This window comes from Pholis gunnellus, assembly GCF_910591455.1.
Source record: "Pholis gunnellus genome assembly, chromosome: 24".
Lineage (NCBI taxonomy): Eukaryota > Metazoa > Chordata > Actinopteri > Perciformes > Pholidae > Pholis > Pholis gunnellus.
Window position 1 is genome coordinate 3587565 of NC_136551.1, and position 26214 is coordinate 3613778.

General features: G+C 44.5%; 2 protein-coding genes across 4 annotated transcripts; one reads left to right on the top strand and one right to left on the bottom strand.

Moving 5' to 3' along the window:
- Nucleotides 1-1353: 1353 nt before the first annotated feature.
- Nucleotides 1354-19232, top strand: LOC306715401 (neuronal membrane glycoprotein M6-b-like; the record flags this gene model as incomplete). Its single annotated transcript, XM_079185763.1, has 7 exons — nucleotides 1354-1423; nucleotides 14705-14891; nucleotides 15228-15387; nucleotides 15629-15797; nucleotides 18034-18107; nucleotides 18194-18259; nucleotides 19080-19232. The coding sequence occupies 7 exons, from the start codon at nucleotides 1354-1356 to the stop codon at nucleotides 19230-19232; spliced, it is 879 nt and encodes a 292-aa protein (XP_079041889.1).
- A 3087-nt stretch (nucleotides 19233-22319) lies between these two features.
- LOC306715117 (ras-related protein Rab-9A-like) lies at nucleotides 22320-25330 on the bottom strand. Of its 3 annotated transcripts, none has more exons than XM_079185358.1 (3): nucleotides 25245-25330; nucleotides 24014-24036; nucleotides 22320-23654 (listed from the first exon to the last, which is right to left on the bottom strand). In XM_079185358.1, exon 3 carries the CDS (start codon nucleotides 23592-23594, stop codon nucleotides 22989-22991), a length of 606 nt encoding a protein of 201 aa, XP_079041484.1. In that variant the 5' UTR covers nucleotides 23595-23654; nucleotides 24014-24036; nucleotides 25245-25330; the 3' UTR covers nucleotides 22320-22988. The 3 variants fall into 3 exon arrangements, with proteins under 3 accessions (XP_079041484.1, XP_079041486.1, XP_079041485.1); XM_079185360.1 differs by lacking the exon at nucleotides 25245-25330 and adding an exon at nucleotides 24526-25183; XM_079185359.1 differs by lacking the exon at nucleotides 24014-24036 and having other exon boundaries at nucleotides 25245-25307.
- Nucleotides 25331-26214: the final 884 nt, after the last annotated feature.

The window sequence follows — 26214 nt, forward strand, 5'->3', positions numbered from 1 at the left end:
CTGAGCTTTGTCTGAAACAGGGCCACGTGGGCCTGAATTAAAACCTTGTTTAAGAGGATTCAGGACAGATGGCGTCCCATTGTTTCAGGACGGTATTAGAAAATGGGGTGAATGATGGAAACAGCCCCCCCCCCCTACATAAACACACTCCACCCACTTTGAACCGGGGACCCACCTTGCTTGATTTCTCATTGGATTGTAGCATCTTGCACTCAGCCAATCAGCAGCCCCGGGGGCAAACAAAGAGCGCCCTCACAAATAAAGGCAGACACATGGCTGTTTAGCATAAGAAGCTGCAATTGGTCAAAGGTGAGCCAATCAATGTCAAATCAATTTAAATGAAGCTCTTTTTTCTTCAAGGGGAAACCAAGGAAAGTGTATTGAAGTAGCAATAGGGCTGTAATAACATATGCTGAAGCAGGAAACAGAGCATCCTCCTCTGAGAGTGTTTATTCTAATGGGAATAATATCTCGACAGCATCGGAGATGAGTGTTGCAACTGGCTTGTTTTGAGTTAAACCTCATCACTGCATTTGTCCCGCGTTGAAAAAATACATCTAAATGTTGATGGGTGCTGCACAGGCCATTTCGACGTGAGACAGAAAACTAAAAACAACAATGACTCCTCTCCCTTTTATCTTCTCTTGAAGCACACTAGATCATCTTTTGCTTTCCCTCTCTTCGCCTCCTTCCCTTTCTTCCCTGACTCTCTCAACTCACCAGATGGAGAGGGGGCGGTGAGTGTGTGGTTGTGTGTGTGTGTGTGTGTGTGTGTGTGCGTGTGTGTGTGTGTGTTTGTGTGTTAATTCATGCATGCATGGTTACCCATGAGTTTGCATATTTACATATCCTGTACATTTTGTCCTTATATCCTCCTCTGCTTCACCGAAGCAAAGAATATTAATCAAAATCAGTCATTTTCACCTGCAGACCAGCAGACAGAGGAAGCCGTGGATGACACAAAATGACAGGAATAAAGTGAATGAGCGTCATTTTCTCCACAGTCAGGAGAGGGTTTAGGGGCCAAAACGCGTTATCTGGCATCATTTGGGGCTGCTAATCCGCATGTGCGAAATAAATCCAATCTGACAGCGCCTGTGCATCATGAGACTGGATTGTTAATATACATAGAGAGACAGAGCTAAGCTTCAACAGGGAGGAGGAGAGAGAGAGGGAGGGTGTGTACGAGGCGAGAGAGAGAGGGAGAGAGAGAGAGAGAGAGAGAGAGAGAGAGAGAGAGAGAGAGAGAGAGAGAGAGAGAGAGAGAGAGAGCATCGAGTCACCAGGATAGGCTCCACCATCCACAGACTGTGATTTACAAGTGCCACAAGGAGACTATATTCCTCTAAAATAATGGATGGGACAAAGCCGGCCATGGAGTCCAACGCGGAGGAGACTCAGGACGAGGGACAAGAGAGCAAAGGTACGCTCAATCATCCGCTGACATTTGCGCGTTTTCCTGTGTTTTCTTTGGAGACATTTGCGTCTGCGCCAGCCTGAGCGGTTTAACCTACTTGCAATGGCTTCTCGCTTGTGCGCGAGACAATAGCGATGCTCCCCCCCCCCCACCCCCACCCCCACTCCCCCCTCTGGCCTCTCACCTATTCCAGGGCGATTTGGAAAGCATTGAACGGTCTCTCTGCTGCGGATGGCCGAGATTATTCCCACAATCCCGAGCGCAATTTGACGTTTTCTGTGTTATTTGGCGCCCTCAAAGGGGATTTGGAGTCTGGTGGGGGAGAAGAACAGGGGTGGGCGGGTTGATGCGCTCTGGTTTTATGGTGCATACGTTAAAGCCAATTTGCTTTTACATTGCTGCACCATCATGTGCATATGTCCGCCTAATGAGCGGCTGATAACGCGGCGGTGGAGGCGCTGCTCTCTGTGTGCATGCGGCCGCATCGTTTTATCGTCAGGTGTGGAGCAACGGCAGCTCCACGATCCTCCCGCCGCAGCCACGTCGATCAATATCAGCGACACCCCCAACACAGAGGCTCGGTGTCCGATCTGTCAGCGGCGCGATTGGTCGAACATATGAACCCTGTGGTTTTGGACGCGCGCAGTAGTGGCGGTGCAGGAGGCTGCAAAAGAAACGAGCAGCGGTGCTCTTGGCGCACCATTGATGGACGTGTCCATCAGTTACAAGCCCACCGTTCAGACATGTTAATGGGGCCTCTGTAAGGTGCACACATTCAATGCTCTGTGTGACTCATGCAACAAGCTCCTTACTAGCATTTTTAAGTGTCTTTGCAATGTGCATGCAAAAGAAATTAAGATGTAAATAGTAGTAAATTGTGTTTTTCGTGCACATCAAAGACCAGCCATAAATTAGTCGATTTTGTCCAACCAAACTGTTGCTGTTGCCGAACAGTGTGGGGTGTCTGTGCGCCCAGACTCTGTGGATGTGACTGATCTCATCCTTCAGTTTGGTGTTGTTTGTGAAGTCACACTGATGACAGTTTGTCACTGTCATCTTGACTATGAATGCACACATTACCCACAGTTTTGGCAGATGCATAATACAGAAGATGAATGATGATGTTCTCCCAGCTTTTTTTTTTTACAGACCAGCGCAGAGTTTCAGTCCGTGATGCAGCTCATCTGGCATGATGCCTTTTTCCCTGTTGGCTGGTAGAGAGCAGGATAGTTGATATCAGAGTGCATGGGCCTGGGGGGGCTTTACACACACCCACCTCACAGCAACACCCAGCGTTTCCCCAGCTTTATTCCTTCTTGTGCGGCAGTTGTTCTCCACTTTCATGTGGGCAGTTTTGTTAAAAGTGAGGGTTTGTGTTTGAAAAGTCAAATTTTCTTTACAAAATGGTATAAAATATTCAGAATTTTAGCTTCAGCGTTACAAAATGTAACTTTTTTGGAAGCAAATATAAAAGAAATGTTCATATTTAGGGCACAGATATTCAGATTTTTAGCACCAGGATACAAAATGTTGTTATTTTGGAAGCAACTAAGAAATTTGACTATTTTTAGGGGCAAATATATTTACATATTGGCTCAAGTATTAAAAAAGATGACTATTTTGGGGGCAAATATTCATATATTGCAGTATTACAACATTTTACTATTTTCAAAGCAAAGGATCAAATTTTTAGCTTCAGTATTTCAAATGTGACAATTTTTTGCGGCAAATATTCAGACTTTTAGCTCCACCTTTACAAAAAGTTACAATTTTGGGAGCAAATATTGAAATTTTTAGCTCCAGTATTAAAATTGTTTCCAACTTAAAAAAACCTAATTTGTAGTTCCTGCAGCACTTCTTGGGCCCTGCCACGGTAATATTGCTGGGTCACAGTCTATGACGTATACGGTGCAGAAAAGTGGGGTGTCCCTCAACAGTGATGTTTTAAAAAGACATTACGTCATCCTCTCCGGAGGCACGCTGCTACACACAGGCCAGTGTCCAATGAGAGCTTTTATCATGCAGCTTTAATTGACAGCGTGGGTGAGTCTGTTCAAATTCCCTGAGGATATTTGAGCAGGAGGGCGGCCATATTTATTGTTAGTAATTAACCCTTTTGAATATCTTAATCACCATTTTAAGCTGAAGCAGTGACATTATCACAAAGCTCAACCTCTTCAGCTCCAGGTGTAATGTTGTGCAACCGAGCCCCCCCCCCCCCCCCCCCCACACACACACACACACACACACACACACACCAGGGAACCAAAATAGACTGGATTGGAGGATGGCCTATTTATCGGTGTAATCATTTGTGTGTGTGCCTTTGACATCTGGAATGTGACCATAAGCTTACAGCATCCGTTGAGAGGCTGAAGATTTACAATGGGGGCAAGAAGGCGAGAGCTGTCATGTAAGGAGCTTGAGTTGATGTGAGCCAGCGGTTCATCATCTGCTTCGGTTCATCACGTTTCTGATTCGGACGGAAGAAGTTTTGGAATAAATACTCACATCTTTACAAAACTCCCCGAAACAAACGCTTTGTGTGAAATGATCTCATCTTGGAAATCTGTTTTATAAGGTATTGAGGCTAAAATGCTCAGGATTGTATTTTAGAGCTGCACTGATAAATGGTCCCCATTTTATTGACTGTTAAAAATTGCATAAATCTCCCCATCAATATATATGGGCCAATAAACAACAAGATATTTCAGTTGAAAAATGGGTAAAATATGTTCCTTTAGAAACCCTGTCTTCAATACACAATTTGACCACCAATTTTAATTATCATTATTATATAATATTTATGCTACATTAAAGGGATAGTTTGACACTTTTTTTTGGTTTCTATAAAGGTAAAACCAAGAGACAGCTATCGTAGCTTAGCATAAAAAGCTTTCAGGTTATGTCTCGTTTGTCTAAACCTCAACTATTAACTAAATCTTTCATCTAAAATCTTTTGAATATAATAAAGAAATAGAGACGGAGTCCCTTTTAGCTACACGAGTGCGATTTTATCCGACTTATCTGTCTTCACATCCTGCATTAGCATCAGGTACGATGTTCTCAGTTGTAAAGAGCATGTTGATTAGCTGTCATTATGCTAAACAGACTATGTTCTTGATTGCACCACTTATTGTGTGTCTCCGCATGATATGGAGCCGAGAGTATTTACGAACTGGAAAGTGAGCGCAGAACTCCGGCAGGGTTTATAATCCGCGCTGGTGTCTGTCGGTATATATGGATTGATCTTTTTGCTTGATTGCGTCCTATAATCTCTAATCTCTAAGTCTGTGGACGTTCACTGTGCTCAGGACTCAGCTATACGCTCTCTGAGGTACGATTATATCTGATTTCATTAGTATGCAACAGTTTGATTAGAGAAAGCACCTCCCATGTGACGTTTCTATTTTTAACTTTAATGTGGCCCCTAAATTGGCTTTCAAAGTGGTTCTGAGTGCATTTGAAGTTCCTCTTCATCTGCCGTCCTCCCCTTTGTTGCAAATGAAAGGCCTGTTCTCACACACACACACACACATACACACACACAGGAAGGGAGCAAGGTGTGTGTGTGTGTGTGTGCCCGCTCTTGCGTAACGCGTCGCCGGCTCGCCGCCTTTGCTTATGATGTTCAGATCAGAAGCGTAAGAGATTACATCATCGTCTGGAGGGGCGCAGGTTTTTTTGTTGAATCTCCTGCGTTGGAAGGGCAGAGCTTTGCTGCAGCCTCTGCAGCACAAAGACAGTTCCTCCTAATCAGCCTTTCAGGGTTTTTCTTCTTCTGGTGAAATCTGTGATGTTTGACGTGAGCAGAGGAGGATATAAAGATTCTGTGCTGGAGAGCTAATGCAAAATGTCTTCCGGCCGATTTAAAGATCAAGCAAAGGAGAGCAGCCTTTAAAGGAGTAGTTTGGGAAGTACGCATCGTTTGCTGTCTTACCAGGAATTAGATGAGAAGATCGGTACCAGTTGCTAGGCAACCCTGCTTCCAGTCGTTATGCTAAGCTAAGCTAACCAGTTGTAGCTTCACAAACAGACATAAGACACATGGTTTTAATCTTCTCATGTAACTCTCAGACATAAATTAAAAGTCACAAAATGTAGAACTATCCCTTTAACTGCATCACATCAAACTTGTTTGCCTATAAGCAGCATATACATTTAAAATAGCCTTGCAATGCTTTATATCACATTTACTTTTCTGCAGTGACTGGTAGGTTGAGAAGATGGTTTACTGGGTCACTGCTAAACGTAAAGGTCTGGTTCAGTCCTTATTGTATTGGTTGTATTGCTGTAACTCACATGGAGCTGAAACAATAAGTTGATTAATGGATTGCTCCACTGGTACCCAACCTCCAAATGCGATGCAAGAAATCAAATAAAACGCCTTTGGGCCTCTAAATATCCTTCAAATCAAACAATCCTGAACAGAATAAGCCAAGCCAAAAAGGTTAGGAGCCTCTGAATAAGTCGATTTACAAAAAAGCAATTCTCTGGTTTTGGACTGTGGTCGGACAAAATGAGCAAACCGAATATTTCACCTCTGGTTCTTCCTTAAAACTCGCCGGACCTAAACCTCCAATGACAACGATGTAACAGGAGATGAACCAGGTCGGCTCGACCCAGGAAGATACAAGGGTCTCCTTTGAACAAAAGCTTCAGTAATACAGTCGAGCTGAGCTCAAGTTGAGGCCTTGAATCTAAAGGTCAACCTCTGTTTGATGATCGGGAGTCGGGACGAGGAGCCGGACCGTCCTGCCTGCTGGTGCTGACATTTAGTCTGTGTTACTGATAAATATTAAACAGGTTCCCTTCCATGCCTTCTTGACCTTACAAGCACAACTTGTTTTCTGTTAACATTTCAATCCTCTATGGATCATTGCTGCTGTTGTGATAAATAGTCCGATTCCAACGAAGTAGTACAGGTTGAACTGAAAGGACGCGCTGTAAATGACCTACAAGTATTTATACAATACTCTAACAAAGTGTACAGTCAACATGATAATAAGGTGACTTCTGCTCTGAACCTGTTGCCCGCGTTCAGCTTTTACTAAAGTAGATATATTGATGCTCTTTTGTGACTTTTTAAACCATGTGGCTTTTCATTTTGCCATACAATTCGGCCACTTAAATGTTCATCTCACCAAAGTATCGGACGCCACATTGTTTACCTGGTCACTATCCAGCGCCAATACATTTTTACCACCGGTGGGAAAGCTGACTGTAATAGTAGCTGATATGAGGACAAACCAGCCTTGTGCTGCTGCTGCTCTCTCACACACACCCACACACACTCCCATGCGTGCACTTGCCGTTATTGGCATCCGTCTCCTACTTGTCTTTGTTACACATAACCACCTCTCACTGCAGGCTCTCTCCAGTTTTTATCTCTTCGTGGCAGTTTTTCAACGAGAATTTCAAGAAGAGGAAAAAAAAAGGCTCCCACACAACAGACGGATGTACAACCACAACGTTTCCAACATGGCGTCTTCATCGAGGAAAGGTCCACGTAGAAACCTTTTACTACAAAGTCCTTCTGAGGGTTTTTAACATGTTTCTGGCCGTGGTCACATCTTTCTTTAGTCCCGGCCTAAACAAATCCTTTTTGGAGGTATAGTCTGGGTCTGACATGGGACAACTCCGGGTCAAATCCAATGACTTTTGCTGTGCTTTTAGTTTGGGTTTGCATGCAAGGAAAACAGCAAAACCGAAAGGTTGCTCCTCTTAATACGTTGATTACGCTCATGATTCTGTCCTCACATGCTCTCAAAACACTTTTAAATCTGCAAATCTCACTTTTTGATTGATTTGTTGCACATAAACCGCCACAATACTCCTTTTTGTTTCCTCTCAACTCTTCTTCTCTGCTCCTCCCTGTCTTGTCCTGATTCCCGAGCTCATCTGTCTCCCACCCACACACACACACACACACACACACACACACTCATGCACACACCCTTCGCATATTCCCCTCTCGCCCTGGAGGTGTGTGAGGTTGCGAGAGCATGTGAAAGCCGTCACACAGGGAGAGGCTCATGTGTTCCTCATTTGAAGCCATTTGCCCAAAGCCTGCTGTCAGCCTCCATCTGGATATGTGTGTGTGTGTGTGTGTGTGGTTGTATTTGTTTACGTGTCAGTGACCAGGAGTGGTTTAGGGGGAATGTCTGCGTCGGTGCTCTGCTTGCACCAAAGGAAACGCTCTATTTTAGTGTGCACATATGTGGGTGAGCGCGCGGTACGCCGCTGTGTTCATATTCAGCCCTCTGAGTACCCACACTGTGGTCACATTCATATTTAACTGAATTTCTCCGCTCGCATGTTCATAAAGCCAACGGTATTTAGTACGGATGTGTCTTGTTGCCGTTCCTTTTCTGCACGAATGCCAACAGAGTTTGTTTCATGCCTTCAGAAACAGCTGCATATTTACTGCATATCAAGCAATAAGTCACAACATTTAGATTTTAAAGTGAAAGAGCGGAAACAAGATTTCAGTAATCCATCCTTTTAAGTGAGTCTATGTAACTTTTGCTGAAGAATAATAGATGCCAAAGCATTAGCACAATTATGAATGAATGTCTTAATTCATTTAGTTTCACTTTCAGTTACTTATCAAGCAGAAATGACTTAATATTCACGAGTTTCAGACAAAACAAGACACTTGAAGACGTCACTTTGGTCTTTAGGGAATTATTATATGCATTTTCTTTCACTGTAATATCATGTTTTAAAGACTAAATGCTAAAAAAAATAAAGTAATAGATGAATTGACACTGAAATAACCACGAAGCCCCGTGAAGCAACAGATTACAAACATTTGGAAACAAGCGCACAAGCTCCCGCAGCGCATCGCCGCCCAACACTGCGTCTATGTTTGAACCCCAGTCTGCAGCGGGAGTATGAATAGCAGCAAGTGGCAGGTTGGCGCAGCATGCCTTGTTCCTGAGTGATGCCAACCTCCTCTGGCCTCCCTCCATCACCCACTGATGCCCAATCTGCTGCTCTCATCCATAGCCCATTACACGCCCGGTGCCGATTAAGCACTCGTCATCGTTAGCCGAGGCTGACATCGATGAGTGACTGGGCCTGTATGATGCGCGGGTCATTCAGGCCGCCTGGTCATCCGTCCTGCTGTAAGTGCTGAGTTGCACACATTCAGCCGCAAACTCTCTTTGAGGTCTCCTTATTTCCTTGATGTATGAGGAATATTCATAATAAAGGCCGATTGTGAGGACGGCCTCCACAGAAAGAGTATCTGTGTTACAGACCCACACACGCACACATAGTGTTGGCGTAGCCCCTGAGGCTGCTGCAAAGTGTATCTCCATAATCACATCAAAGGGGGGGGGGGGGGGGGCGGGCCAGCGGAGAGCCAGCGACTTCTTTGACATCTCCGGGAAAGTGACTTTGGCCAAGTTGGTTGCGTAACCGCTGAGCCATTCAGTCCAATGGCACGGCACTTCTGGCCAGAGGGGCCATTTTACATGTTGGTGGGACAAGACTCGAACTAAATAGAAGAAAAAATAAAGAAAGAAATAGAAATGCTCATGTTAAGTCACTATCCTCCAAAGAAAAAGGATTTTTATTTGAATATGACTGCGTCTTTCATCATCTTTTGTTTTTCTTGTCCTCTTTTAGGAAAAGGTTTGTCATATAACTGAGCAGGGTTTTCACTTTTCATTTCGGTCATTCTGGTGCTTTTTGTTTGCGTCCCATCTGTTACCACATGGTTCCGGTCTTGCCTCATGTTGCCATATAAAAACAGTAAAAGAAGAACACGTTTGATCCACGTAAGAAAGAAATCTCACAGTCACAGTGGTGGATATTCACAGCCTTGACAGTCGAGTCTTTCACCCAGCTGTCACGAGTTTAGCCCAGTTTGGCCGCAGAAAGAGAGAAATGGAGGGAAGCAGCATCCAGCAGTGAAAGTATTGATCACGCAGCAGAGCGAGGAGAACGGGATTTGAAGGCCCATCATGCTCGATTTCGCCCGGCCAGATGCTGAACTTGTGGCGTCCATAATGCTGGTTATAACGTACCGTGGGAAAATAAATAAAAGAGAACTGGTTGGTAACGGTGAAGGCAGCCGGCTCAGAGCATATTGTGTCCTTTTGATCAACGACGCAAACAAGCCGATTACTGAAAACATTCGAGTTGATTTTAATCAGGAAATGAAAAAAATTGCATATTTTGAAGTATTTCTTTTGCATGAATACTTTCTGTACTTACTGCCAACAAACTGTTGGACACATCAAGTTTATCACAACTTGGAGCGGTAAGAATAACAATTGTTGTTCACAATTAGTTGATTAATTCATTAATAAAAATGAATCTATGATTATTTTGAGTTTTTCCAAGTAAAAATGTCTGAAACGATGTTTTCAGCTTCTCAGTTTTAAGAAAAGTTCAACTTCCTCATCTATATGATATATGTCCATCATCACCCAGTAAGGTCCCTGAATGCATCGCGCTCTGCTAATGTGCTGCGTTCACTATATTTCCTGTCCAGACAAAGTGTTAGTTGGACATAACGAGCTATTTGAAAACTTAGTTTGGGCAGAGTTCAATGTTTTCTGATATTTTATGGACAAAACAATTGACTACATTTTTGTTTTTGGGTCGACCACCGAACATAACTAATAGAATAATGACAAAATTTGACACAGCTTTGTTTTGAACTTCATAACGATGCGGTTTTGATGTTCTCTCGTGGTTTTTAATAGTGTTTCATAAAAGCTCAGAGAAACATTTTATCCTTCAACTGGAAAGACGGAAATCTCCCAAGCTGAAGTTATGAGGTTACGAGTGTGTGTGTGTGTGTGTGTGTGTGTGTGTGTGTGTTGTAGCTGAAGTCTGCTGCTATCAAACAGATGGGGCTTCTTTTTCATCTCAACCAGAGGAGACGCAGCTTTCCATCCTCCTCCCGTCTCTCTCTCTGCTTTACTTGCCCACACCTTTATTCTCTCTCCTCGATGCTTGTGGGAATGTACCCACAATGCACCGTGAGGAAATAGCCCCAGAATGAATACAGCACTTCTAGATTGGAATACGGCCGCAGGCAGGGACCAGACCGGCCGCTGAAATATTCACAAAGCTTTATTAACGCGGATGTTACTCCTGGCAGATGCACTGTGCGTACTAACAGTTGCCGATAATCATGCGGTGCCACTGGGTTGTACAGATTATAGCAAATTATTAGGACTGTCGATGTAATCTTCCCTCAGTTTATATTAAAAAGCAAGTGTGTCTATAAACAGTATTTTTATAACAGCGGACGACTGATGTGAATCCACCATTATCTCCAGACTCTGCAGTTTAACTGAGATTTTTAGCGTCTTTCAGCTCATTGTTTTGGTCTTATCGCCTTCATCTTGACTGTTTGTTTCACTCTCACCTCACTCATCAGCAGCAGGCGGCTGTTTTTAAAAAAACGCACGGTACACGACCTGCTCAGCACCACACAGAAGACAGACAAAGCATGCGACTAGCTGGTGAACGTATGTGGAGCATTTAGCGGCTAAAGAGCCGGATATTTCCCTCAGGAGCTGGCGAAGAGCGCACACAGAGCTAAACACAGAGCGGAATATTGGATTTACGTTCATCCGTTGCACAGAAACACAACTCCAACTCCGCGACTCCTCTGGTTGTATAGAAGTCTATGAGAAAATGACTCTACTTCTCTCTTGATTTATTACCTCAGTAAACATTGTAAACATGAGTTTATGGTCTCAATCTCTAGTTTCAAGTCTTCTTCAATACAGCATGATGTTCATTTAGTAAATGATGGTCCATTTAGAGTCAAACAGACCATAAAGCAGGGGATGCTTTAGGGCGGGGCTACACCGTGATTGACAGGTCGCTACCACGGTTTTCATCTTAAAGAAGTTTTCAGTTTATCAAACATTTTGCTCGCTATGTTTTGTCATTCGGCGTTCGGTTGTACTTAGCTCCACCCTCTTGTTTGCCACAAAACAAGATGGCGACGGCCAAAATGTAGAACTCGAGAGGCTTTAACATGGTAAACCGCAAACCATCGCTCCCAGTGACTGTTCGCCCACTTCTTATGTACAGTCTGTGGTTTACCACAGCAAATCACTGCAATATGAATTCTCTAAGTCCCCGAGGAGCTGATCAAATGAAATAATCTTTTTCTCTCGTTCATTTCAAACAATATAATATCTGTCTGACCCACTTCTTAAAACCTGAAAAGCAGATTATGGATAACTTTGCATCTCCCTCCGTCTTTACCTTTCACATCCTGTTTGTTGTCTTTGTGTCAAATTCCACACCGCTGTCACCATTTAGCACCGATCTTTACTTGTTTATTGAGGTTACATCACTCTACGTCAGTGCGTGTGTGTGTGTGTGTGTGTGTGTGTGTGTGTGTGAAGGACTACGCTACCGCTGAACTGGGTCGTGGGTAACACGTTGCTATGGCAACTGCTATTTGCCGGCCCCGGGGCCAAGAGCTGCTTTTTCGCTTTACACTTTCTCTCTCTCTCTCTCTCTCTCTCTCTCTCTCCGTTCTTCTCTCTGTTCTTCCTTTGCTCGCTCTGCGTCTTTCCTCAGCTCCTTCTCTCTCTCTTCCTCTTCCCTTTGTCGCTCTGCTCGCTCTCTATCGATCTCTTCCTCTCCATTCACCTCTGCTTTCCTCTCATTCCTTCTCACTTCTTCTTAATCTCCTTCTCGCATCCTTTCCTTTTGTCTTTGTAAAATACAGACAAAGAGCGAGCGTCTATCTACCCGACTGTCACCGTGTTTTGTCCTGCGGGCCACAGCGGTGGGAGAACACGAGCTTTAACAGCAGGAGATGTTAATCCTAAATTGCAGCTCTTGTCTGTCAACTTATTTCTGTCGTTCGTGCTGTGAAGTGTTCCCGCGAAGCGATGCATCGTCCGTGGTGTGAGGCGGGTTGAGATGATGTACGGTACGGCATCGTAACAGGAGCGTAACATATTGTCTCAGCGATTAACTCCAGCTGGTTCACTGTAAGTACAGCGTGGGCATGCAGCCATGTTTCACCGAGAGAGCAGAGAAGACAAGCGGGGCAAAGGCAGAGAGGAGAGGTAGCGAGATGCAGCGAGGTATAAAGCGAGAGCGATGGACCGGCCTCGGCGTGTCACCTAAATTCTACTCTAATGAATAGTCCATTGATTTCCATTAGGGCCGGCTGGAGTTGACCACTCCGGCCTGTCTGTTCCCCATTAGTGCACTTTAAAACTGAGGCTGACAAACAGTCGTAGCCACAGGCGGACCGGATGAGGAGCCCCCGCTCTGTGTTTAAATGAAACCTGTGAGTTCATCCATGAAGCTGCATGGGGCCCGGGGAGAAGAGAGAGTTAACTGCAGGAATTATACGAGCTTTAAAAAGTCATGTTTTTTTGTAAAGCAAGTGAGCAAATGGGCTCCTTTTCGGCACCTTGAAAGGAGCTATAGTCAAAGCCCATGAACATCAAGATTACATCACATGGAAATTCTTGATTTGCATTTGAAAAAGCAGGATCACCACATCACACTGGCAGGTCTTACTCTCCTCTCTAAATAGGAACGACAGGTAGACTAACATACTAAATCACCTGGGGAGATTGACCTTTTATAGCAGGATGGAGTGTCAGTGCAGAGCGGCTTTTAAACAGCCTCCCGGTCCTCAAGGTATCGACCAGTGAGTCCACCCCCCCCCCCTCGAGGCCTGGCCTGTTTCTCGGCTCAGATTTTAGAGCCATCCAGCCTTATCAGCTCCACCTCTCTCCATCAGCCCGCTTCCTTCATTAACATTAATAGGATTTGGATCTATTATGCAACGAGCCTCCCGCTTCGTTACGCAACGCGCGGTCTTCAGCACCGGCAGCAGCAGCAGCAGGAGGGCAGTTGCATCTCTGATTTACGTCTTGGGTTTTCATTCACTCAGACATGAAGCGGACCTCACTCTGAGGTCAGAAACCTCAACAGAGAGGAGAACAGAACAGCTCTTATCAGAGGAAAGACGATAACTGTTTTATGTTTTGAGCTTTACAAATTCTTTATCAAAGTGTCTGTAAATTCCCGGCTGCAGTGAATCGTAAAATCTTTTAGTTTGTAAAGTATAGTTTCCGAGCACCAGACTCTCATTTTACTGCAGCAGGGTTTGATGGCTAGATGAAAAGTCAGGGGATCATCCCCTGGAGACCATGAATGTCTGTCTCAATATTCACTCTTTAAACTCATCGATACCAACGTGTCACACTACGTATAGCCTGAAGGAAGTAGGTTACGGTCTGACAGATAGGTAACATGGTCAATTGTGTATTCTAGGCTTTGCGAACAGAAATATTCAGATTCAACACATTTCTGAACATGAGTTGATGATGCTTCAGAGTTGCCAATTGGAGCAGGTTGTCATAGAAACAGCAAAGTGGCACACACAAGACAGTTCATTTTGTCTGTTTTTTTTTTCCAGAGTAACTTCCTGCTTTGCTGGAGGAGCTATTTTTAACGGGTATTATATAAGATCTTGTGCTCAATACAACGCGTTATCTTTCCTTCTCGGCTGTGATGGGAGCAGAAACCACCTGAACCCCCTGAACCCCCCCCCACCCCCAGTGAGCCACGAGCTCCACACGCCGCCACCGTTAATGGAAAACAAATTTACTAATTTATCACCATCATCGTTCTGTCGAAACAGCTCGAGCGCACAGGGATGACTGGCGCATCGTCATCATTTTGCTGTGCGGGGCCAAATTTTAGCCTCTTTCAGTTTCTCACGGCATGTCCACCGTTTGCGTTTCCTTTTTTTAAATAATTGATTGAGGTCAATGACTTATTCACGCCTCAGAAAAAGAAAAAACACATGAGATGTTTCTTTAAAGACAAAAGGGGAGAGTTTTTGCAGTTTCTTGAGCAGTGCAGGATGTGAGCATGTAGCGCAGCTTGCATGCAATATTCAGCTGCTCCCAGCTGAGCTCAAAGTGAACTCACACCAACTGTGAAAGATGCCATGATTAGCCGCTCTGAGTGCCTTAACAGGGAGAAGTGTTGTTCTTCTCTTGCGGCGCTCTCGCAGCACATGCATGCTTGATTCAGCCCCAACAGTATGAACATCGACACGGGTTTGCTAGCTTAGCAGCAGTCGGCAAAAGGCCGTCGAGTGTTGCAGTGTGTGTCACCAGGCGTCATGCCGCAGACGTCTGCTTTTAAAAACTGACAGATTAAAGCATTTTTCTCCTCATAAAGGCAGTTTTTCTACAGCTGACGTCAACAGGAAATCTTCGCGCCAGTGCATTAACCCCCTTCTCTCTCTGTCTCCCCCTGTAGGATGCTTCGAGTGCTGCATCAAGTGTCTGGGCGGGGTGCCCTACGCCTCGCTGGTGGCCACCATCCTCTGCTTCTCAGGCGTGGCTCTGTTCTGCGGCTGCGGCCACGTGGCGCTGACCGGCACCTTGACCATGCTGGAGAACCACTTCTCCACGGTCACCACGGACCACGCCACCCTCGCCATGGTGTAAGTCCTCAGTGCGGTTCGGTTGGCTGACGGCAGCCCGAAATCAAGCACTAAAGTAGCTGTGACATGCTTCACACTATGTTTTCTTAAAGACTTGAGGAGCACAATGAATCATTTATGAGCACCATTAATAGTTTCAGCAGTGAATACACCGGTACTACTCCTGCAGTTATTAAATCTGTCGAGGAGAGCCACCCACATATCTGCCCTGACTCACAACACAATAAAACTAGTAAATGTAGAAGAAAAGCACCCTCTCTACACATTTTTTTTAAATAGTTTGCTCTGTGTTATTGATTCTTAACAATGCTTTCTCTTCTGTCTGCGTGTGTTCAGGATCCAGATCTTCCAGTACATCATCTACGGCATCGCCTCCTTCTTCTTCGTCTACGCCATCATCCTGCTGGCTGAGGGCTTTTACACCACCAGCGCCATCAAGAAGGAGCTGCAGAGCGACTTCAAGACCACCGTCTGTGGACGCTGCATCACCGCCTTCGTACGGCAACACACACACACACACACACACGAACAGCTGCTGCAGATCACCACAGCCACTGACCCAGATACACTCCAAATGAAAGCCCTCTAAATGAGATTGAATTACTTTGTTGTGTATTTTATAATGCTCTTGCTTGAAATAAAAAAAATGAACAAAAAACAGTCAATCTTAGTGCTTTACAAGCCAGGTTGGCCTTTACACTGACAAAATATAAATCTGTCCTTTCTTCCCTCTTCAGTTCATGTTCCTGACCTACATCCTCGCTCTGGCCTTCCTCGCCATCTTCGGCTTCACGGCGATACCCGTTTTCCTCTTCTTCAACGTTTGGAATACCTGCGCTGCCATGAAGTCTCCTGACGCCAACATCACCTCGCCGGACTCCATCTGTGTGGACGTCAGGCAGTACGGTGGGTTGCTCCGCCATCGAAGCATCTCACGATTGTCCTGACGGAAATAATTGGGATTCTCGATATTATCCCGATATTATACACTTAAAAATCAGAAATACGTTTATTATCATGATTTGGGTTCAAATAAGAACGTAATAACGAAACGTGGCGACGTTAACGTGAAAACGTAACAACATACATTAACAACACAGCAGACTTTCTTACGAAACGTTATGTAACCAGCGTAAAGGTGTGTTTGACCCATCCATCAGCACTCACACTTTGTCGCGTGTTAAACTCGTTATTATACCACTAAAGTTTCGATAAACGTTCAGCTGCTCTGATCGGATGCAAAAACGTCGACATTCGACGTATCCGTCCGTTTGCAGAAACGTACATTCCAACATGTTCCCCTGCCCGCTGGGCTGGGAAGGACTTTCTCTTACATTTTGTAAGCAAATATTTTTATTGCATCACAGATGCTCTTTTAGTGAAGAACGAACAATCGAACAATCTTAAATAATGATGAATCATAATGCCACCCCCAAAAACAACGGCAACATTGTGTGTCTGTTCCTTGTTACATATTTCCTGTATTTAAAAATAAATAAACTCACTTCTCACTCGTGAGGATATATAAATACGTTCATCCCGATAAAACTAATTCCCATTTAGTCAGTTTTCATCACTTGTGGCTGATGTGATGTCATCTGTCTGCTTCTAATAAAAGTGTTTTTTCTGATTTAAGCCGACAACGATCGTTAAGGTTCATAAATGTCTTCTGCTGTCACCTTCCATTGAATCAGGAGTATCTCAAGCATTCTGAGCATGTGTCTGAAACAATGATGCCGTATTAAAGGGTGGATTTTTTTCCCCCCTCAGTACCTTTTAAATGTTTATTATTCAGATCTAATAAATAACCACAAACAACAATTATGAGGACTGGCTGCCTCCAAAGCTGTGTTGCTCAGCTCTTCCTCGAGTCCCTGCGTCGAGTCTGTCCTTTATGCTTCTGCTCCGCCTCTGATTCTGCACACCTGATCTAATTAAGGGTGATTGCAGCTGAATTGGATCAGGTGTGCGGAACTCGCAAACTTAAAAACTGGGCTTATAAAACCAAAGATTTACAGAAAAACAAATCACTTTTAGAGGCTCAGTATCCTACTTGTACTTATCTTTCTTTAACTTCATAAATGAGAAGATACCAACGTTATGCCTGCAACAAGGTTTATGGAAAATGTTTATTATAAGAAGCAAAATGTTATGTGTGTATCTGCTGCTATTCCAACTCACTGCACAATGATTTATTATTACAGTTTTAGCTTGTTAATTGAATACGTCTGTATTGTGCCATCTGAATCATCACGAGCGTTGCTGATCCGTTCACGCAAACGACGTCACGCTCGACGCTCCACTTCCTCGTTTGCTCAGCAATGCACCCGCCGAGTGTGAAGGCAGTCAAGAAAATCACATTACATTTATAGATTTGAGGTGAAACTTGAAATGATCAAATTATTTCACACTTTTTTTTGTTTTTTAATTGGTTGCCAAAACCATAATTATAGAAGCAATCCCCTCTGGTATTTTAATTTGCAGGTTTTGCCAGCCTCGGCAATAAAATCTTTTAACTTTGCACACCAAACTAATTCCAAAAGGCTTCGCTCTCCTCTCCTCCATACACCATAAACACCGCACGTTCATCTGCAGGCTCGGTCTGCTTCAAAGGTAATTTTACATATAGGAAGAGGTCATCAAAGACACTGAGATTATTGATGAAAACCCACCTTCCTGCAGTGCTTCTGCTATGATTGCATATCGGTTTGATGGCCTAACGTACAGTATGTGACCCACATTTGAAGGACAGCTGGCTCACAAAGTAGGACGAGGATCACATATGCTTCACTGGCAGTCGGACTGTACTACACTGCATGAAATATTCACCCCAATTACTGGCACTCGTCAAATCGTTATCGGAGTGAAAGGTTTTGATAACTTCCTGCTTTTATGTTATTTATAGTGATAATATTAATGCGGAGAAGAAAAAGTGAAGGAGGATTATAACGAGCCGATAGTGAAGACGAAAAATGGAAATAATGACCCGTATTTTTCCTGTCGGAGAGGCTCAGCAGCCCTGTTTCCTTTAATCTTTATCCGAGGCGGATTCATAATGCCTTCAATCACACAGTCTCGGGGGAGGAAAAAACCTTTTTGTCTCGCGGCACTCCTCTGACTCCTCATCCCTCTGATCCTGCAGGTATCATTCCCTGGAACGCCACTCCGGGAAAAGCTTGTGGAGCCACACTGGGAGACATCTGCAACACCAGCGAGGTGAGAGGCCGCTGACGTGACCTTTCCTTTGTACCACTCTATCCCTCCTTCCCTTCCCTCTTCTGATTGTCTCCTTGCCTCCACAGTTCTATCTGTCCTACCACCTCTACATCGTCGCGTTCGCCGGCGCCGGCGCCACCGTCATCGCACTGGTAAGGCTCACGTGATCCCGCCGATTATCTGGCAACCCCTCTCGAAAAATATGCACGTTGCCATGGCGCCGCTTGTTCCGTTGCCGTGGCAACACCGCCTCCAACACGCTCGCCAGTGTGCCGTCCTGCGGGTTGGAATCCAACCCTGCGGCCTGCCTCTGCTGAGTAGACGGGGTCGGCGTTTTACTCCGCTGTGGAGGCGGTCTGCTCTGTTTTATGTCCAGATACTAAAAAAAGCAATCAGCAGATGTTGCGTTGGATGATCTGAGAGCCCTCTCTGTACTACGATGGTACCCAGCTAACCTATCGAGGAGGTGGGAGGAGATACAGAGTAGTATTTCAAAAGAATACCTTTAAATGTGTATTTAAATATTCAGTTTGAGATTATTATGTTGGCTCTGATTAAAGCCTGAACGCTCAGTGAGACGATTTCACTCTTTAGCTCTCAACACCTCAGTCTGTTCCCACTGGAGAAGTGACTAAATCAGGGACACTCACCCTCTTGATTTGTGTACACGATTGTCCCACAATGCATTGCACAAAAGAAATGGAGCTCGCAGCTGCAAAACATTAAAATAAATTGGGGATAGCGGTGAAACAGTTTTGTTTCTGAAGTATTTCTGGAGCTGTTTCACAATCATCCAATTAATTCCAGCTGCTCCACCATTTATTGTGTGCATTGCATTGTGGGTAAGCAGTTTCCGTCATTAGCACAAACAGAAAAAGTCAGTATTCATCCTGTTTTTTGCCTCGTGGAGTTGGGTCACAGTACCCGTCCTCCTCTGCACATTATTTCCTGTAAATGTCGGTTTCTCTTCAGATCCACTACCTGATGATTTTGGGGGCCAACTGGGCCTACCTGAAGAGCGCCGTCTCCACGCACGAGTACCAGGACATCAAGACCAAGGACGACCAGGATCTGGAGGCCGAGGCGCGCTCCAAGGAGGGCCAGAACTCGTCCTCCTACTCATAAGGACAAGCGCTCCTCTCCCGCCGCCACACCTCAACCCCCCCCACCCTCCCACTTCACCCTGCAACACCCAGCGCCCCACCTCCCTCCTCCCCTCCGTTGAAAAACAAACCACCTCGGTCATGTTTGATAGTCCCCCCCCCCCCCCCCAAACCTCCTGATCCTCCATCCTCTTCCCTTCCATGAGGAGTCGTGGGCTCACACCCAGAAGGGAAGAGAAAAGAGGATCGGGAGACGCGGCAGTTCCCGGTCGGAGGCAGATGCTTCAGAGCGGGAGAGCTCGCCCCGCCGGGTTGCGGTGCGCCGGTTCAGAAGCGTCTCCTCCCGCGGGCTTTATTTTGGGGCGGGCGGCTGGTGAACGTGGCCCGGCTGTGATGGCCTCGCGCCCTGAGCCAGCACAGCCTCTCAACAGCTCCTAAAAATTAAAGAAAAAAAAAAAACATTGTACACTGTCTGCTTCAGCCACAGGGGAAGCCAGGCAGCAACCAACTTCCTCCGTTTTTTTTTTTTTTTTTTTGGTGTTTTATATGCATATATATATGAATATGAATATATTGTGCGAATGTGTATGAATGTTGTTGTTTTTTTAATACTCTCTGAAAAGTATGCCAGGTACTACTACGATCTTTACGTTTTTTGCGCTCATTGGTTGTTTTTTTTTCCTCCTTCTTCTCCATTTTGGACTTTTTATTGCTAACACTCGATACGTTATTGCACTATTACCAAACAAAAGAATAAGGGAGAATCCCTCAAACACACAAAGCCCCGCTCTCATAGCAACATATACAAGACTCAAATCATGTGGTATCTCAAGGATTATGTGCGTTTACATGATCAGAGTTTGCCTGCTAAGCTATCAACCGTTTATTTGAAACCAGAGGTGTAGCAAACTTCTACTAAAGGGATGTTTTTGGGAAATATGCTTCTTTGCTTTCTTGTCAAGGGTCAGAGGAGGCGAACAGAGAGCTGTATGATGCAACTCTTGGCAAGAAAGTGACTTAAGTGTGTTCAGACCTTTACGGGTTTTGCTACACTCATCACCAGCGGCAGCAGAAAATCAAAGATAAATCTATTCCGGGTCTTTTAACACACACCTCAGGTATCAAACCAAATCTGACTTTAGCCAGTTGTGTTCTTTTCCAAAGCTTCAACCGTCTAAACACGAACCCCCTCGCCGGATTTGATACGCTGTCCCGTGTGAATTCTACAGTAAAAAGCCGGTTCTATCGTTTTCTAAACTTCCTCCTTTTGTGAATGAAGTTCACCTGTAAATATCTGAACCACCCTGAAAAGATCTCGATTCACACCTCCTCTTAAAAACACGTGGAGAGCACGATCAGTGCTCCGCCACGCTCTTCTGTTCTTTCTTTCTTTTTCCACAATATGTAAATGTACCCTTTTGAGATGTGTGTTTAGCACTCAAATACTAGTTCTGCATTTGGTATAATAATTGTAATGTAAACATCTTAAATGATATGTCGTGAGAGGGATACAGTGCAGTTATGATATGATACGATGGGTTGAGGTGCTTGTGACGTATACATTTAAAAATGTGATTAAAAAAAAATGGATCTTTAATGTTTTATCAGTTTTAGGCAGCTGAGTTCTTCTTGTGATTCAGTAATTATGATTTTATGGAACTCGTTTGTGCTTATTTTTTTCGGTGGCCGGCCAAATGACTGACTCATCAACATGTGAGTTGAGAGAAAAAGTCACTTTTCTTTTTCTTTTGATTTGTTTCTTTGACGTCATGCCTCTCATATGAGCCACAGAGACTGTTTTGGATGTTTACACTCTGAATAAAACAAGTCAGGAATTTTCATACATTGATTTTATAATCAGATATTGTTTAATAATCATGAACTATATTCTATATTGATCATCACTGGTTAGTTTACCCTAAAAAAAATAAATCAATAAAAAAAAAAAAAAACACTGAAGAAGACAAATATTTGAACTTTGATGAGATGAAGCATGTCAGTATCGTCCATGTGTGCAGCTGTCTATTCTGTATAAAAAAGGACTATATTGCCATGTGTGTTATGTTTGATAAATATACGTGCTTTGCCACCAGGTTGATGTAAAGGCAAAAACTTCAATTTCCTATAAGACGATGCGTGTCAGGGTGTTGTTGTTTCCTCGTTATTTGCATGAAGGAGACATGACTGTGTCTTTGCAGTTTTTCAGGTGATGTGTAGTCAATCGTACTGACAACTATGGTAGGCGGTGTTTGCCCCCCCCCCCCCCACTCTCCCTTTCCACCCGCCCTTTTCTAAAGAAAACTTCATTGTACTTTGATGGCATTGTGGTCCCTGTAGGTGTTTCATTATGGTTTTATTTTTTAAGTTGGAAATAGTTCTATGACTCCTATATAGTGATGATTTTTGTAACCTTCTCTAGTAAAACCGATATTTTTTATTATCGTGACACCGTTTGTCTCCTGTCTCGTTCTTGTGTTTGGGTCTCTGAAGTGGAATTAATTTGAGTTTTTTGTGGTAACAAACACATATTTAAGGCATTGCTGTAGAGCTGGAACTACTGACAATTGTAATGGAAAAAAACCCAAAATATTTAGTGGACTATCAAACAGGGAAGGGTAAGAATTCCTTACATGCTCTACTAATCAATTCTCATTAATATTAAATACTTTGTTCATTCTACTCATTTTATTTCAACATAAATTAAAAATCAAACATTTCTAAGGTTGGTTTGTGTGATATAATCAAGAAACAACTCGTGCAACAGGTGAAGCTGATTGACGTAATTGCCTCCTGCGTCACACACACACACACACAGGTGATTTCACTTATGTTGCCTGATTAGCGGTCCGCTCGGAAGCCTTTGAGCGAACCAGCTGTATTTGATTGACATCTCATTAAGAGCCAATAGGTGAAAACACCTGTGTGTCACTGGATTCAGCGTCACTGTGTCTTTTACCTTTGAGGTGAGGAGCTCACCGATGCGACTGTGAAGCCACAAACTTCTGGCACGAGGGCGCCGCCTTGTGGACAAAGAGGGCACTGTGTTTCAAATAAATAAATAAAAAAAGGAAGTGAACAACACAAAAGACTGATTTTTCTCCAGTTTCATTGTTGGATGCCGTTTAATTTCCAGTGTAAAAAACAAAACAGATGAAGAGACTCAAAAACTTAGTTGATCACGTGACTGTTTAATCTGTCTAAACCTAAAGCAGTCAATCTCATTAATCTACTTTATCTGTAATTTGATTAACCACATACATTTTAGGTACCTTCACGATGATGCATTGATAACTTATGGTAGTTTGTTAAAGACTTGAAAATCATTTTGAGGGTTACAATCAGTACCAAATCACAATATTTTAGCTGTAAACGTGGTTGTTTGTGCTGCTAGAGGCAGAAATACTCCTCTTACTTCTCCTTTTGTGGAGTAAAACTTGTAACCACAGCTTCGTCAGGGACTTATCACAGACACCCGACACAATCACTCACTACAGGCCTTTAACCCTCAGATTATGTCCACTTCTGATGCAACAATAAATCTATAAACCGTGACAGAAACATCATTCTATTAACTGTCCATTCATGTTAGGTATAAATTAATATTCCTAAAAAGGACCATCAGAGTTGGGAAATGATGGGTGCAGAGTTCTGTGTGGAAAAGATGAATATTGGCAGAAGATATTGTCAGTTTTGGTCTTAAAAAGGATATTCTGATCCTGTCCACACGTTTATCACCGGTTCCTCTTTCTGCATGGTCTGTCGCGCCCGAGCTCTCCGCTCAGCAGCAGGAGGAGTCGGGGTGACTCTTCCTCTGCAGGTCCACTGTGTTGGTGTGAATGAGGTGATCGGCTCTGTCGTCCAGCGCCAGAATGCGACGCACCGCCTCCTCGAAGGCCGACGCCACGTTCGTGGCATCCTTGGCGCTCGTCTCAAAGTACGGGTGGCCGCCGTTCTCGCGGCACCACTGCCGAGCGTCCTCCCCCGACACCTGGCGCTCCGGCACATCCAGCTTGTTGCCCAGCACCACGAAGGGGAAGCTGTCCGGGTCCTTCACGTCGGCGTAATAGGTGAACTCCTTCTTCCAGTTGGACAGGTTGCTGAAGCTCTGTCCGTCGTCCACGCTGAAGGTGAGCAGGCAGCAGTCGGAGCCGCGGTAGAAAGGCGTGCGAAGGCTGCGGAAGCGCTCCTGGCCCGCCGTGTCCCAGATCTGCAGGGTGACGTGGTGGCCGTCCACCTCCAGCTCCTTGTTGAGGAACTCCACGCCGATGGTGTGGAAGAGGTGCGAGTCAAACTTGTTGGTGACGTAGCGGTTCATGAGCGAGGACTTGCCGACGCCGCCGTCACCCAGGAGGATCACCTTCAGGAGGGTCGACTTTGACGTCATGGCGCCAGCGGGTCGGGTCAGGAGGAGAATAGACGCCACAAAGAGAGAAAGTAGTTCCACCTGAGGAGCACAGAAACATCCTCTTAACTCAGAAAGCAAAGGGCAAAGCAACGTTCAGTGTGTCGGTATAACTTCAGGGATTTCTACCTTTGGCCACGCAGATAAAGTCGTGCTTGAGATAAGAACAATGTGCTCACCTAATAACACACTCGTAAAACTCACTGCTCACATATTCCCTGACACTGATTAAATCTAGGATTAAAGCTAATCCTATTAAAACAACCAACTCACGCCACTACGCCATGAATAAACTTCCTCCAGTGTCAGATATGAAATGATACATCACATGGACACGGATCACAGGACCAGTGAGTCGTCCACAAGTGAATCAACAACAGAAAGAAACATGAGTAACTCACTGTTATATCATTTTGTCAGCAATCTGTAAAAAAAAGAGAGAGAATTTAACTTTACAGATCAAGTTCACCCACTCACAGGCTAAGCTGCAAAGAGGAGCGACTTACGGGGGTTTAAGCACACATTTAATCAGCCGCCACACGTGTGCACGCTTAACATACCAGTTTAAGCTAAATGGCAAATTCCACCCACATAGCAGAGGGAATCTGGGAGCGAGGATCACCTCATCCATCACAGTTAGATTTCTAATATAATGTAGTATAACGTGTATATTACAAAAACAATATCTACTGCTACTGTCCCAACATCCAACAGGAGTGTATACGTGCAGTCTGCAGCCAATTAGGACAACACTAGAACAAATCCCCTGCTTGTTAGGAGAAGTTGGGACTTCTTTGCGGAGTTTAACGACGTGAATGAAGACGGAGCACGGTCACATGAACAGGCAGCATGTTCAGCCCAAGGACCAAACCTGTGTAAATGATGTCTTTGTCCTGAGACCTTTAAAACTCACCGCTGCTCACCGTCAGTCTCTTCTGGAGAAATACTATTAGAAATGTTATTAGAAAGTGACAATGTAATAGGAGCAGGAATGAATGGACAGTCTCACACACACAGTCTCTCTCACACACACACACACACACACAAACACAGTCTCACTCACACACAAACACACAGTCTCACACACACACAGTCTCACACACACACACACAGACAGTCTCTCTCTCTCTCTCTCACACACACACACACACACACACACACACACACACAGTCATGTGCTTCTCTCAGCAGACTGCACTAGTTAAATGCTCTTTGGGGTCATGATTATTTCCTCCAAACGAACCAATCACATGATTTAATTCAAACCTACAGAATGTAAAATGCACTTAATTACTATCAATAAACAAGATTTATGACACTTACAACATGGGAACAACGGCTGTTATAACAGCAGTTTGCTAGCATAAAACTGACTTACAAAAGAAAGGGGTTATCACTCAGAAACTAGCATACACCTTTTATCAACATGGTTGAATATTGGTGGAGAGACGCGAAGCTAAATAAGCTATGTCCGATAATGGACGCACCACCATACACTGTTACCGTTAGCTTAGCTGTCCGATAATGGACGCGCTAACCGTTGCACGCTTCGCGACCGATTAAAACATCGGAAAGTGGCAATTTTAGCCACTGAAGTTAAAGTTTTTTTCCGCTCCATTTCAGTAACTGTACCTGTCGGTGTGTTCTGCGTTCAAATCCTCCACCTCCATCCCGGCAGTGTGCTGCTGTGAGCCGGTGACATGGCGCTGCTCTCTGGCCTTAGAGCCGCTGATAAGGCTCACATGACCCGGGGAGTGTCACGCCTCCTCCTCCTCCTCATCATCATGCGCTCTGCTGGATGAGGTGTCATCACATCCACCTTTCATTGGCCTTGTCTGTTCTTATTTGTTACATGAGTGAGAGCAGATTTCTGAAACATATTCATTTATACATGGAATATATTTTAACCTAAGAATTGGCGCCTAACATCGGGGTTAGGACCCTGAAAAGAGAAATATTTGTGTCCACAAGCAGGACAAAAATGATGTGAAGCACTTGGTTAGAGGGCCTGGCAGCCTCCTGCAAACTATAGGAAAATGAACCTACTGAAATTGTGCATTGCCAATGCTATTGCACTGCTTAAATGGGCAAAGATAATCAAAAGATGTGCCTTTCTGCAGGTTTAAAGCCTCTTAATGTTGGTATGTTTGTTGTGCGAGGGAGAGAAGATATACATGGCGACAGAGTACTGATTTGACAGGCCAAACCAGACTGGAAGGGTGGGATCTGTCACCCAACACGACACTCTAAAGATAGGGAGCATCTGAAAGGAGACACAGAGAAGAGCCACAGTGCTGAGATAGCAAACAGCGACACTCCTGCATCTGCCTGATAAGATATTGCAGCTCCAGACCTCACAACCACGAGAACACCCCCGAATTATCCTCTTAAAACCGAGTCTGCTGCAAAGAACAGAAAAGTCTCACTCCCTCATCAGCTCAGAAAGATTATATTTAAAAAGAAGAGGTAGTGAAACTCCTCAGGCCTGTACAGTGACGCCACGATGACGTGTAAACCAGTCACCGTGCCACGTCGACTGAGCGAAGGACCATGGGATATCCACCCCAGAGGCCGCTCGGGAGGGCAGATTACTGACTCACAT